Source organism: Erinaceus europaeus, chromosome 7 (genome assembly GCF_950295315.1).
Source record: "Erinaceus europaeus chromosome 7, mEriEur2.1, whole genome shotgun sequence".
In the NCBI taxonomy this organism is placed as follows: domain Eukaryota; kingdom Metazoa; phylum Chordata; class Mammalia; order Eulipotyphla; family Erinaceidae; genus Erinaceus; species Erinaceus europaeus.
This window is the reverse complement of record NC_080168.1, coordinates 46,715,176-46,728,851: the sequence shown is the minus strand read 5'-3', so window position 1 is coordinate 46,728,851 and position 13,676 is coordinate 46,715,176. Positions and strand designations below refer to the sequence as shown.

The 13,676-nt window shown below is 39.9% G+C and overlaps 1 protein-coding gene across 1 annotated transcript in view; it reads left to right on the top strand.

The window, feature by feature from the left end:
• Positions 1–13,676, top strand: part of SYN3 (synapsin III) — a 505,196-nt gene that overhangs the window by 399,483 nt on the left and 92,037 nt on the right. The window contains exon 5 of the mRNA XM_060194367.1: positions 2,368–2,430. Within this exon, the coding sequence (XP_060050350.1) occupies positions 2,368–2,430 (63 nt within the window). The remainder of the gene's footprint in view (positions 1–2,367; positions 2,431–13,676) is intronic.

Here is a 13,676-nt window from a genome sequence, read left to right as displayed (position 1 = left end):
TGGAGGGGAGCATGGCCCATTTATTAGGAACTGAGAGACTAGTAGGTTGGAACATAACTGGTAGACAGAGGTTGAGTGGGGAGGAGGGGGAAATGCAGATGAAGCAGAAGAGGTAGAAAAGAGGGCCCTCCCAGACATGGAGTGCAGGCCCAGCTCCTCTTTGAAATATTCCCAGATTTCTCTAGTCTTTGATTTTTCTCCTCCAGACTGTTCTAGTCCTTGATTGCTCCATCACTTAGCCAAGAGCAAACAATGTGACAGAAAGATAAAGAGTCATAAATGTAGATCCAGGATCATACTGCTCTGACTCCTACTCCCCTCTACCATATGCCCTAAGAGAATGCCAGCATGAGAACAAGGACACTCCAAACCCCCCCCCTTTCCACTTCCCCCACCCACCCCCCATCACCCCCACACACACACTTATTTTGGTTTCTTGGGAGACTTGAATAGAACCCTTATCATGGTGGGAATCTAGTTTCAAAAATTGATCTCCCTTCTAACAGGATATAAAACCTCTCATGCTGCAAGGCAGCACTGAACTCTGGGGCCCTGGGGGCATGTGAGCAAGAGAGAGAGCCTGTGAGAAGCTGGTGCAGCCTTCCATCTCCCAGAGGACTAAATAAAGCTATTGTTGGAGAGGGGAGAGAAAAAATAGCTGACAAGATGTTTTCTGTCCTCTGTGACCTGTCTGTGTTTAGGGAGAAGCTGGCATGTTGCAAATAAGTAGAAATTGGAATGGCCTTTGAAACCTCTTTGGAACAGTTTGGGAAGGGTAAAGGAGGAGAGCACTAGGGAAAAGACATAGGTGGCAGCAGCAGAAAATCTTCATCATTTCTTAACTATCAGTCTTTGAGCTAATGACTTGTCTCTGACTTCCTCTTTATCACATGTAGAAGAAGAAAGTTTCCTGGCCCTTAGTAAATACTCAATACATATAGTAGTTGTTACTAGTCTTGGAAATAAGATGATGTGTAGGACTACTTTGTGTGAAATACCATGGCACCCACCTTTTTTTTTTAAGAAATGGAAGTAGAATTGCATTGTAACAATATGAAGTTTCAATTGTGCATGACTATGAATCACTGTCTTAGATACTACATTAAGTTCACCACTGAAAGTCACCAAAACGTTTTTCTTGGGGGCTTCAACATGGGAGGTGCCCATGGCAGATCAGATGCCTTCCCAAGTGAGTTTTCCTGCTGACTCCCCTCATGTGTTTTATTTATCTGTGTCATATTAATGGAATTATATGTTGCTTATATTTCTCCATCTGATTTGTTTCACTAAACTCAATACCTGTTAGTCCATCCCTAGCTGAATAGTATTATATACACACTACATTTTCTTTATCCACTCATGTGTTAATGCACACTTATTATTTCTAGCTTTTAGCTATTGTGAATAACACTACAGTGAACATGGAGTCATTTTCCTCCTTTCCTTTTTTTTTTATTTTGCCATTGGATAGAGACAGAGAGAAATTGAGAGAGAAGGGGGAGATAGAGAGGAAGAGAGACAGGAGATACCTGCAGACCTGCTTCACCGCCTGTGAAGGGACTCCCCTGCAGGTGGGGAGCCAGGAGCCCTAACCGGAATCTTTACGTTGGTCCTTGCGCTTCGCGCCACGTGCGCTTAACCCGCTGCACTACTGCCTGACTCCCCTCTCCTTTCCTTTCTTGATCTCTAACAGTTGGTACTAGAAATCTATCAGAATGTCTCCAAATTCTGTGGTATTCCACCTTCGAAAGTTCATGGTGAGGCCTCTAGAAATTGAACACAATCTCTCAGCCCAATGCCTAACACCATTTAACCAATAAATGCTTGTGTCAATAGTGGATGTGACTGATAGTAATTAGAAAACTCAGAAGCTGGTCTGGAAAAGTAATGCAAACTTTCACATACTTGAAAGTTGTTGTAATTACTTGGGCAGAACTATGGTGAGATTAGCAAAGCTGCCATTTAGTGAGTACAATGTGAGAACATCCCATGTCATAACTCATTTAATCTCACAGCAGCCCTATAGGGTGGATACTCTAATCCCTATTTTATAGATGAGAAAGGCAAATGAGACAAAGATAAGTTCAGAAGCTTGTCTGAAAATGTACAAGTGCTAAAATCAGGACTGGAAAGCAGTCCCTTTACACCGTTCTCCCATCTCCCACGTGGTTTCAGGAGCAGGGAGCTTCTTTGGAAGCTGAAAGCAATGGTAATTTGTGTGTTTGAGTTTAAAATAACCAACTAACAAAGAGTGATTATGAGGATTCCTGGCAACATGGAATAATTAACACTCATAGAACAGGCAAGGTCCAGTGATTTGGTAGTGATCATCTGGAAGGCTGAATGTCTTCTTCTTGTGTCTTGCAGCTCACAGCCCCACACTTCCCTGTTGTGGTGAAACTGGGACATGCCCATGCTGGAATGGGAAAGGTAAGAAATGCTCTCTGATCATGTTAATACTCACACAGCTTCCTCAGACATATGTTCCCCTCTTTGTGTCCATCCTCACTTCCCACCTTAGCCAGCATCCCAACAGAGCATTAGAGGTACCCAGGTGCATCCCCTGTCTGTTCCCTGACTCATCTTCCTCTAAACTCTTGGAACATGGAATAGTTCTTCAGTCCAGAGCATACTTACCTGGAATAGCTATCTAATTGTCTTCTGTGATGATTGCTTTCGGTGATTGTGAAGCTGATGTAAAATAGTTTGTATATGGTAGGATTCGTTGTTCTTGTCTGAGTCTAATCACAGAGGGCTATTAAGCACTTTAACTTTGAGTTATATGATTGCCCCCTTGCTTATGGATACATGTGTACCTGTACCTAGTACCCTAAACCCTTGCCTGTATTTTTTATATGTAACTTAGTTAGATGAGGTGCCATCTAACATGTGTTGAGAAAGAGCTCACCTGGTTAGAGGAGTTCCAAGGTTGACATCTCAGGCTTAGTGTTTCTGGTGACAATCTGCAGTAACAAGTCAGTAGCAGCATAGAACGGTATGGCACCACTGGTAGCACTGATTTAGTTAAAGCCATCAGAGGTGGTAAGATGGTGAGGGATCAGAGGAAAGAAACATCAAGTAATATGGGTATAGCCCTAGAGGTTCTAGGTTTAGGAGAAATAACGATCTTAAAGAGAATAGGAAGGATTCCTTGTAGTCTTAGAAAGAATTTAAAATAACAATGTGTAGTTATTATTATAACCAAGTTAGTTGAGGATTTGTTTTTCTATGAAAATCCAATGGTTAGAATTTACTGTAATATAATTGACCTCACTATGTTTTGTACCCTTTAGAGGCATCTACTAATCACTGTTTCTTAGAAACTGACAGGAGAAAATTGTTTTGATCCATCTGGCCTAAGGTTGTAGGTATCTTAGATATTTAAAAAAAAAACTATATATACAAATATATTTTTAGAGCTCCTTGAACAATTTAAGCCCAGTGTTAGAATTTGATCATCGTATACATCTAAAACATTAAATACTTAGGCTAAAGAAAATACATATACTCAGAGCTATGGTATAGGCAGTTAGAGTACTTGAAGTATTGAGTCTGTCCACACCCCATGCCCCCAACTCCCACCCCCATTGGTCAGATTCTTTGCAATGCAAGTGTAGAAATTCACCTCAAGTTTGGAGGTAAGAGATATTTCATTGGTTCAAGCCATCATGAAGTCTGAAATCATTCTTGTCATATTTGCATTACAGTTGATGTAAGAGGTAGAGCTTAGTCTATATCTTGTTTTTATTCATCTCTACTTGATATTTTCTTTGGATGGAGCCATGAGTAGATGCATGGGTGAATGATAGCGGTGCCTTTTGATCACAAGGGAGCAAAGACCCTGTCTTTTTCCAGTACATCTAGATCTAATCTCACAGGGAGAACATCTGTCAGTCCTGCTTGAGTGCCTGTGCCCACCCCCTAATAAGCAGATGTGAGATAAACTCAGCCCCATTTGAACCATAAGGATCAGGATTCCCAGAGGAAAGGGAGATTTACTCCCAAGCAATGGATATGGGATCAAGGGCTGGAGAATGGACACAGACCATACTTGCAGGTTCTAAAGAAGAGCTAGATGAGAATGTAGCTCTCAGTGCTACCATCTCCTTTGCTGAACCAAACATGAGGGTCAGCACAGGAAACCTTGCTCTGGGAAGATAATCCTGTCCCTCAAACTTCTGTTCTTCCTCACTCTGCTGCAAACTCCTGTGTCATCCCTTCCCAACTAAAACCTAGTCTCTACAGGCAACTAAGGACCAAGCAGGTCTGGACATGGCCCACAGCTTTGATATTTCTGTGAACTTAGGCATGTTACCATCTGATCTATCTCGTCTGTCTCATCTGTTGAATGATGGTGATTGATACTGTCTTTGAGAGGAATCCTCCCTCTTTCTCCCAAAAATGTACATCTAAGAGAACTGCGTTTCTTGTTTATTTGTTTACTTGCTTGCTTTTTTGCCTCCAGGGTTATTGCTGGGGCTCAGTGCCTGCAATACGAATCCACTGCTCCTGGAGGCCATTTTTCCCTTTTGTTGCCCTTGTTGTTTATCATTGTTGTTGTTATTATTGTTGTTGTTATTGCTGTCATTGTTGGATAGGACAGCGAGAAACCAAGAGAGGATGGGAAGACAAAGAGGAAAAGAGAAAGACACCTGCAGACCTGCTTCACCACTTATGAAGCGACACTGCCCACCCCCCCCACTCCCCCACCCCCCCACTCCCCCAACCCCCCCCCCCCCCCCGCCACGCGCAGGTGGGGAGCTGGGGCCTCAAACCAGGATCTTTGGGCCGGTCCTTGTACTTTGTGCCATGTGCACTTAACCCACTGTACTACCACCCAGCCCCCTGGTTTTTGTTTTTGTTTTTTTCCTGTTCTACATCCCTGCATCCGGCGTCCAGAATGGTCCTATATTCTCCTCCACTGGAGAGAATGAATGAGTAAATCCTCTTTAGAGACTACTCTATGTCTGTTCCCCTCTATCTCTCTTCCCAGTCCTTTCTCCACCCCATTGTTAGCAGACTACAGTCTCCTCCCCTTAGTTCCCAATGACACTCTTTGGCTAGTTCAATACTCTTTTGTCCATATCTTTATTGATTTTTCTACATTTATAGCTTATGTCCCAAAACTCTTCAAGGACCCTAACTCATGCTTCTCTCCTGAATCTCCTCTTCTCTCTTCAGTCATTCCTTCATGTGATCTTTATTGTGTCCCTTCCACTGGTACATATCATCTGAGCGCTCTACTTCAGCTTCAGCTATCACTAATATGCCGGTAACCTCCATTTGCATTTCCTATTGACAGCATCAGATTTTTTTTTAGCATCAAATTTTTTTATCCAGTCATCTACTGTGTAGCTTCACATTGCCATCCATGAAAACCTCAGGCTCCAGAGTCCCCAACCATGTCCATTAACTTACCAGACAGACTCCTCATTATCATCCCTTTCTTCCTCTGACCACCTGTCCAGAACCACCAGCCCTCCTACTGTTTCAAAAAAAAATATCTGGGCATCCTTTCATCCTTTCAACACCTTCCAGTTCAGATAGATGGTCATCATGCCTTGTACCCTTTAATTTGAGCATATTATAATTCATTAACTGAAATACATACCATAAAGCCAATATCATACCGAATAGCCTTCACATCTTGACATACCATATAAACCCAAGTAAACTAGTGTTTCAGGGAGGTGATTAATATATGTAAATAGTGACACTGATCAGTCATAACACTTTTGAATGCTAAAACTTTCTCATTAAATCCTCAAGTAAAGCAATAAGAATACTGGCATGTAAGGAAGAAGCCCAGAAATGTTAAGTAGTAGGAAGCACTCTAAATTCATGGATTCTTGTCTTTGTCCTTGGATGGGTGACCTTGGGCAAGTACTGTAAACTGTAAATCCTTCTCTTTTAAAGTAAGAGACTTTACTGGATGACTTTCTAGTATCTTTTCTTTGTTTAACTTATCATTATCTAGAACCTTTGACAACCAATTAATTACCTTTGTTATTTTTATTTATTTATTTGTTTATTTTTATTGGATAGAGACAGAGAGGAATTGAGAGAGGAGAAAGAGGTAGAAAGGGAAAAGAGTCAGAGACACTTGCAGCCCTGCTTCAAGTGTCTGAAGATTTCCCCCTGCAGGGAGCGGGGCAGGGGGATGGGGACCAGGGGCTTGAACCAGATCCTTGTGCACTACTATGTGTGCACTTAACCAGGGGCGCCACCACCTCACTCCACCAATTACCTTTGTAACTTTTCCCTTTCTTGCTACCACCTACCACTATTTTGGACATCTGTAATAGGTAAGGTTAGAGGGTTCCCAAAAATAAAATGATATTTCTGAAGCTTAAAATAATTCCAAGCAAGAAAGAAAAAGAAGTAAACACTTAAAGAGACTGATATAATGTTTGGGAGCAGGGTTACCTCTGAGAAACTCAAATCCAAAAAGGATTCCCAGAACAGGAAAAGGACACATATCCAAGAGTTTTTTAAAAAATGCTACTCATCAGAATAAACTGGGGTTTACAAAAATGCTGAGATCAAAGGAGAAGAGCTTTTTCTCTTCTGTTTGGAATGAGAAAACCATCAAGAGCAGTCTGGACATGCCGACTGGGCAAATGATGTCATATTCTGAGACAGAGAAAAACAAAACTGATAACTTCCATGTCATTTTTGCCTTGTCTTGAGAAAGAATATTTTCTGCTTAGTATCTAACAGGCAGAGGCCAAGGATACTGCTGAACATCCTTCAATCCCTAAGACCAGTACAGCCCAAAATAACAATGTTGAGAAACCCTGAAAAAAACAACTTTTATTTCCATTGTTGAACATTTCACCAGACTATAAAGCAGAGAAAGCAATGTATGGAGATCAAAATGTTTCTAAGTCTGTTCCAGAGAATTTTAATTATTCAGGAAACAAAGGTTAATTTTGGTCAAATAGATTTGGAAAACCCTGTTGAATTCAGTGTGGAGCTTCTCAGATTTTTGTTTTGTTTTGTTTTGTTTTTCAGAGTTTCTAGATTTATCTACCACAGAAACCTTTGACCGTCATTGTATTAAGATAGTTGTCCTTTTAGGGAACCGGGCAGCAGCGCAGCGTGGTGCAAAGTGCAAGAACCAGCATAAGGATCCTGGTTCAAGCTCCCGGCTCCCTACCTGCAGGGGAGTTGCTTCACAAGCGGTGAAGCAGGTTTGCAAGTGTCTATCTTTCTCTCCCCCTCTCTGTCTTCCTCTCTCTTCATTTCTCTCTGTCCTATTCAACAATGACGACATCAATAACAACAACAATAAAGCAACAAGGGGAAAAAAAGGGAATAAATAAAGATATCCTTTAATAAAATTAAGATGTCCTTTTATTAATTTGTAATCACTCTTTGCATATTAAGAACATTAACCTTTGGCATACTTTTCTATTACTTTTCTCTATTTGATAGTTACTTGCTCATTTTACCATTAAGTTTTTAATGATTTCCAATAGTTTTCTTTTAATGTAGCCTATATTTCCACCTTTGAAAGGCAATATAATATAGTAGCTATGGGTGTTGATTTAAATCTAGGTCAGAGCCAGCAAAATAATTTACCTGGATAGTGTACTGCTTTGCCATGTGTAGGACCTAGCTTCAAGCCCCAGTACTTTGAAGGACACTTCAGTGCTATGGTCAGTCTCTCTCTTGCTCTCTCTCTTACTGTCAATCATTACATCATCATCATCATCTAGATTACACCACCTGGTAGTTATAAGACTTTAAGTACATTACTTAAGCTCACCAGTTCTAGTTTCTCTTTAAGTTCAATGATGATTGCAATAGTATTGATTATAATAGCTGGATATAAGAATCAAGAGACATTATGCAAGTCAAACACAGAGGTCAATACCTAAAGTATGGTGAGCACTCAACAGTATCTTTGCCGCTATTACTAAGAATACTTGTACCTGCTGTGGACATCCCAGAGTCAAATGAAATCAATAGGAAGATATGACTAAACAGCATCATCTGTTGGAGATTATTTCATTTTGCTACAAATTCAGTATGAGTCAGATGACTAAGGGTTGCCAAAAGTTCTAATCCATAAATACCCAAGAAATAAATGAAAATAGGATCAACCTCATTAGTCACTAGGGAAATGCACATTAAAACCACAGTGAGATGCTACTATGAAACCACCAGAATAGCTAAAAATGTTAAAGCTTAATAATATTAAGTGTTGGTGAGAGCATGGAGCAATTAGAACACTCACAGAACTGATGAAAGTGTGCTTTGGAACACAGCATGATAATCATATTTATTAAGCCAAAGAGTGTATGCACCAATAATTTTTCTTTTTTTCTTTATTGGGGGGTTAATGTTTTATAGTTGACAGTAAATACAATAGTTTTCACATGCATAACACTTCTCAGTTTTCCACATAACAATTCAACCCCCACTAGGTCTTCTGCCATCATGTTCCAGGATCTGAACTCTACCCCCAATACGCACCCCAGAGTCTTTTACTTCGGTGCAGTTACCAATTACACCAATATTTATAGCAGCTTATTCATAATTTATAAGACCCAAACATAGCTTATGTGTCTCTTAATAATATATACTTATTATCTATATTCAAACAAATGTAAATTTTCCAGCAATAAAAAATGAATGAACTATATCTATATATGAATTTCATAAACCCACCACTGAGTGATATAAATTAGATACATGAGGGTACCTGTTCATATTATGCCATTTATATACAATTCAAAAATCAGGAGAACTAAACTACAGTATTGAATGAGATGCATATTTAGGTGATGAAATGTTTTTTTTAAAAGCAAGTACTTTTTTTTACCATAAATACATGTAAAGGCTTCACCTTTGTGGAAGAGGAAAGAGTAGTCATTAGGATGAAATAGGATTGGGAAAAATCCAAATTCTTGATTGGGTGTTGGCTATGTAGATGTTTGCTTTGTGGTAGTTCACTGATCTGTTACTTCTGTGCTGTGTGATTTTCTATGTATGTGTATTTTGAAACAATATATGGTTTTAAGAAGCAATGCAAAAAATATAGTGCTGTCTTAGAATTTATTAATAGAAAGTGAATAGTCAGAATAAAGTAAATGTGCTACACTGAACTGCTCAATCCACAGCCAAGAGACTTCTGGGTTCTGGTATGTGTCTTGTTCTGGGAGTTTAAGGCAGCCTTTGACGGATCAGTGAGTCCAGCAGAAAAAAAATAACAGACTACTGAAAGGAAGAACTAGAAACAGTATGGCCAGAGCTTCAGCAATGTGGGAAATTGTCATGGAAAAGTAGATAGAACTGATTCTTTCTTTTTTTTCCTTTCTTTCTGTTTTTTTTTATTGGGGAATTAATCTTTTACATTCAACAGTAAGTACAATAGTTTGTACATGCATAACATTCCCCAGTTTCCTATATAACAATACACTCCCCCACTAGGTCCTCTGAATCCTTCTTGGACCTGTATTTTCCCCCCACCCACCCACCCCAGAGTCTTTTACTTTGGTGCGATACGCCAATTCCATTTCAGGTTCTACTTGTGTTTTCTTTTCTGATCTTGTTTTTCAACTTCTGCCTGAGACTGAGATCATCCCATATTCATCCTTCTGTTTCTGACTTATTTCACTCAACATGATCTTTTCAAGGTCCATCCAAGATCAGCTGAAAACGGTGAAGTCACCATTTTTAATAGCTGAGTAGTATTCCACTGTGTATATATACCACAACTTGCTCAGCCACTCATCTGTTGTTGGACACCTGGGCTGCTTCCAGGTTTTGGCTATTACAAATTGTGCTGCCAAGAACATATGTGTACACAGATCTTTTTGGATGGATATGTTGGGTTCCTTAGGATATATCCCAAGGAGAGGAATTGCAGGATCATAGGGTAGGTCCATTTCTAGCCTTCTGAGAGTTCTCCAGACTGTTCTCCACAGAGGTTGGACCAATTTACATTCCCACCAGCAGTGTAGGAGGGTTCCTTTGACCCCACACCCTCTCCAGCATTTGCTGCTGTTACCTTTTCTAATGTATGCCATTCTCACAGGAGTGAAGTGGCATCTCATTGTTGTCTTTATTTGCATTTCTCTGACAATCAAAGACTTGGAGCATTTTTTCATGTGTTTCTCGGCCTTTTGTATCTCTTCTGTGGTGAATATTCTGTCCATGTCCTCCCCCCATTTTTGGATGGGGTTATTTGTTGTCTTGTTGAGTTTGGCAAGCTCTTTATATATGTTGGTTATTAAACTCTTGTCTGATGTATGGCATGCAAAGATCTTCTCCCATTCTGTGAGGGGTCTCTTGGGGATTGAACCTGGGACTTGAGAGTTTCAAGCATGAAAGTCTCTTTGCATAACCATTATGCTATGCCCCCACCCCTAAGTGTTATTCTTTTTTTAAAATTTTTTTATTTTATTTTATATTTATTTATTCCCTCTTGTTGCCCTTGTTGTTTCATTGTTGTAGTTATTGATGTCATTGTTGTTGGATAGGACAGAGAGAAATGGAGAGAGGAGGGGAAGACAGAGGGGGGAGAGAAAGACAGACACCTGCAGACCTGCTTCACCACCTGTGAAGCGACTGCCCTGCAGGTGGGGAGCCGGGGGCTCGAAGCGGGATCCTTATGCCGGTCCTTATGCTTTGTGCCACCTACACTTAACCCGCTGAGCTACAGCCCGACTCCCCTCTAAGTGTTATTCTAGCTATCATGGGAGGGAGTGGGTTATGGGGATTGGGTGGTGGGAATTGTGTGGAGTTGTACCCCTCCTACCTTATGTTTTTGTTCATTAATCCTTTCTTAAATAAAAAATTTAAAAAATAAATAAAAATTAAAAAAAGAGTTCTTAACCTTATATGTTTCCCAGCACTTCTCTGAAACTGAGATTTTCTTTTTTTTTTATTGTGGAATTAATTTTTTACATTCTACAGTAAATGCAATAGTTTATACATGCATAAAATTTGAAACTGAGATTTTGTGTGTGATTATATGTGCATATGGTTTGAACACAAGAGGAGAGTTCTATAGTACTTTCAGCAGTTCACAAAGGCCTTTGACCCTCACAAAATTTAAAGTGCTCTGGAGATGGCCTCTATGTTGCCTTCCAATGATGAAAATCTGTGGTTTTAATCAATACAGTGAACATTCCATTCAAAGGAATGGCATATGTTACCATCATAGGCTTAGAACTCAAGTTCAAGGTCAGTGGGCAGTATAGTAAAGTCTGGGTTAAGTTTGTTGAAAGTGAAATCAGAATCTCTAGGTTGAATCTGGATTTGCCGTTTACTACTTGGGTGTCCTTAGATACGCTGTTTAATTTCTCTGAACCTCAGTTTCCTTATTTCTAATATGAAAACAGTGTTTCCCACCTATGGTTATAGCTATAATAAGATAAACCAGTGAAAGCTCAGGAGGATGCCTGGTAAAGGCTCAAAATCTACTACATACATTGACTATTGTGAATCATATTGTTTTAACAGATAAGTGGATAAAGACATGGGGCTCACACACAATGGAATGTAATTTTGTTATCTATAAAAAGGATTCACAGGAGGTCAGTCAGTAGCGCAGCAGGTTAAGTGCAGGTGGTGCGAAGTGCAAGGACCAGCATAAGGATCCCAGTTCAAGCCCCCAGCTCCCTACCTTCAGGGGAGTCGCTTCACAAGTGGTGAAACAGGTCTGCAGGTATCTGTCTTTCTCTCCCCCTCTCTGTCTTCCCCTCCTCTCTCCATTTCTCCCTGTCCTATCCAACAATGACGACATCAATAACAATAGCTACAACAATAAAAAAACAACAACTACAATAAAAGGGAATAAATAAATATTAAAAAAACTTTATAAAAAAAGGATTCACCATTCATGACAACATGAATGGAACTTAAAGTATACAGTCAGTTGTAGAAAAAAACAGATACTAGGAGACCGGGTGGTGATACAACCAGTTAAGCACAAAGCACCGTGCACAAGGACCCAGGTTCAAGCCCCTGCTTCCCACCTGCAGCATGTACACTTCATAAACAGTGAAGCAGGTCTACAAGTGTCTGTCTTTCTCTCTCCCTGTCTTTATCCCCACCCCTCTCAGTTTCTCTGTCTTGTCAAATGAAAATAGAAAGAAAAAAAAATGACCACCAGGAGTGGTGGATTCATCATGCAGACACCAAGCCCCAGCAATAACCTTGGTGACAGAAAGAGAGAGAGAGAGAAGATAATGTATGGTTCCACCCATATGAGGAAGATAAAGAATCGAAGCAAATGAACAAGCAAAACAAAACAAACAGAAGCCCTTGGACTCTGACTATAGAATGGTGGCTAATAGAGGGGAAGAATGCAGTGGATTGATAGAAGAGGTTGACTCTATGGTGGTTGATGCAAACTAGACCACTGCTAGCATGCATGGTGAGATAAATGTAGCTGTCAAAGTGTGAAGCTATATAACCAAAATTGGCACAGTATTGTAAACCAATTTCCTCTCAACAAAAAATTTTATAGATTCATTTTCAAAACCTCCTACAAATATAGGCTGTTATTCAGACTACTTATCTACTACTTGTCTCAGCAGCACTCCTAGGAGATCACAAGTTTGCCTCCATTCTCCTGCCTTATCCATTTCATCAATTGACATGCACAGAGCTTTAATCCCAGCTGTCCTTTGGATAAAAGCCAAAGACCTCAAAGAAGAGAGGAACCTTGCCTAAGGCCACACATTGAGGGAGCAACTCCAAAAGCAAAACAAAATAGTCCAGCAAGATAGCTCAGCTATAGAAAATAGCACTTACATACATGAGGTGACAGATTTGATCCCTGGTACCATGTACCAGAGCAGAGCAGTATTCTGATTTGTATAGCCTATAAAAATCAGTAAGTAACAAAAGAAGCGAAAGACTTGTAAACTGAAAATTGTGAGTTACTATTCGAAGAAATAGAAAAAGAAACAAAGAAGTGGAAAGATACTCCATGTTCATGTATTGGAAGAATTAGCACCATCAAAATAAATATTTTACCCAGAGTTATATATACATTTAATGCAATGCCCATCAAGGTCCCACCAAATATTTTAAGAGAATATAACAAAGTTACAAATGTTTATCTGGAACCAGAAAATGCCTAGAATCACCAAAACAATCTCAAGGAAAAAAAATAACAGAAATGGAGGCATCACACTCCCAGATCTCAAACTACATTACAGGGCCATTTTAATCAAAACTTCTTGGAACTGAAACAAAAATAGACACACTGACCAGTGGAATAGAGAACTAAGTGAATGAGAATGGAATGAGAGCTAAGAAACAAGCCTCACACCTGTGGATATTTAATTTTCAACAAGGGAGCCAAGATTATTAAATGGAGAAAGGAGAGTCTCCTCTAGACCACTACCCCTCTAGGGAAAGGTACAAAAGTACCTGCCAGTGTCCATATCCAGTGGAGAAGCAATGACGGAAGCCAGACCTCCTACCTTCTGCATCCCAAAAAGAATTTTGGTCCATTCTACCATGTGGGTAAATGATAGGGGGAGCAAATTAGAGGGTTTTGTGCCCTCAGCCCACCAGGACCCAAAGCATTTGTCACCAGGAATCTTTTTTTTTATTATTTAAGAAAGGAGACATTAACAAAACCATAGAATAAGAGGGGAACAGAATCTTGTTTTTATGCCACCAATGAAAGGGAAGTGAATCTGGAAAAC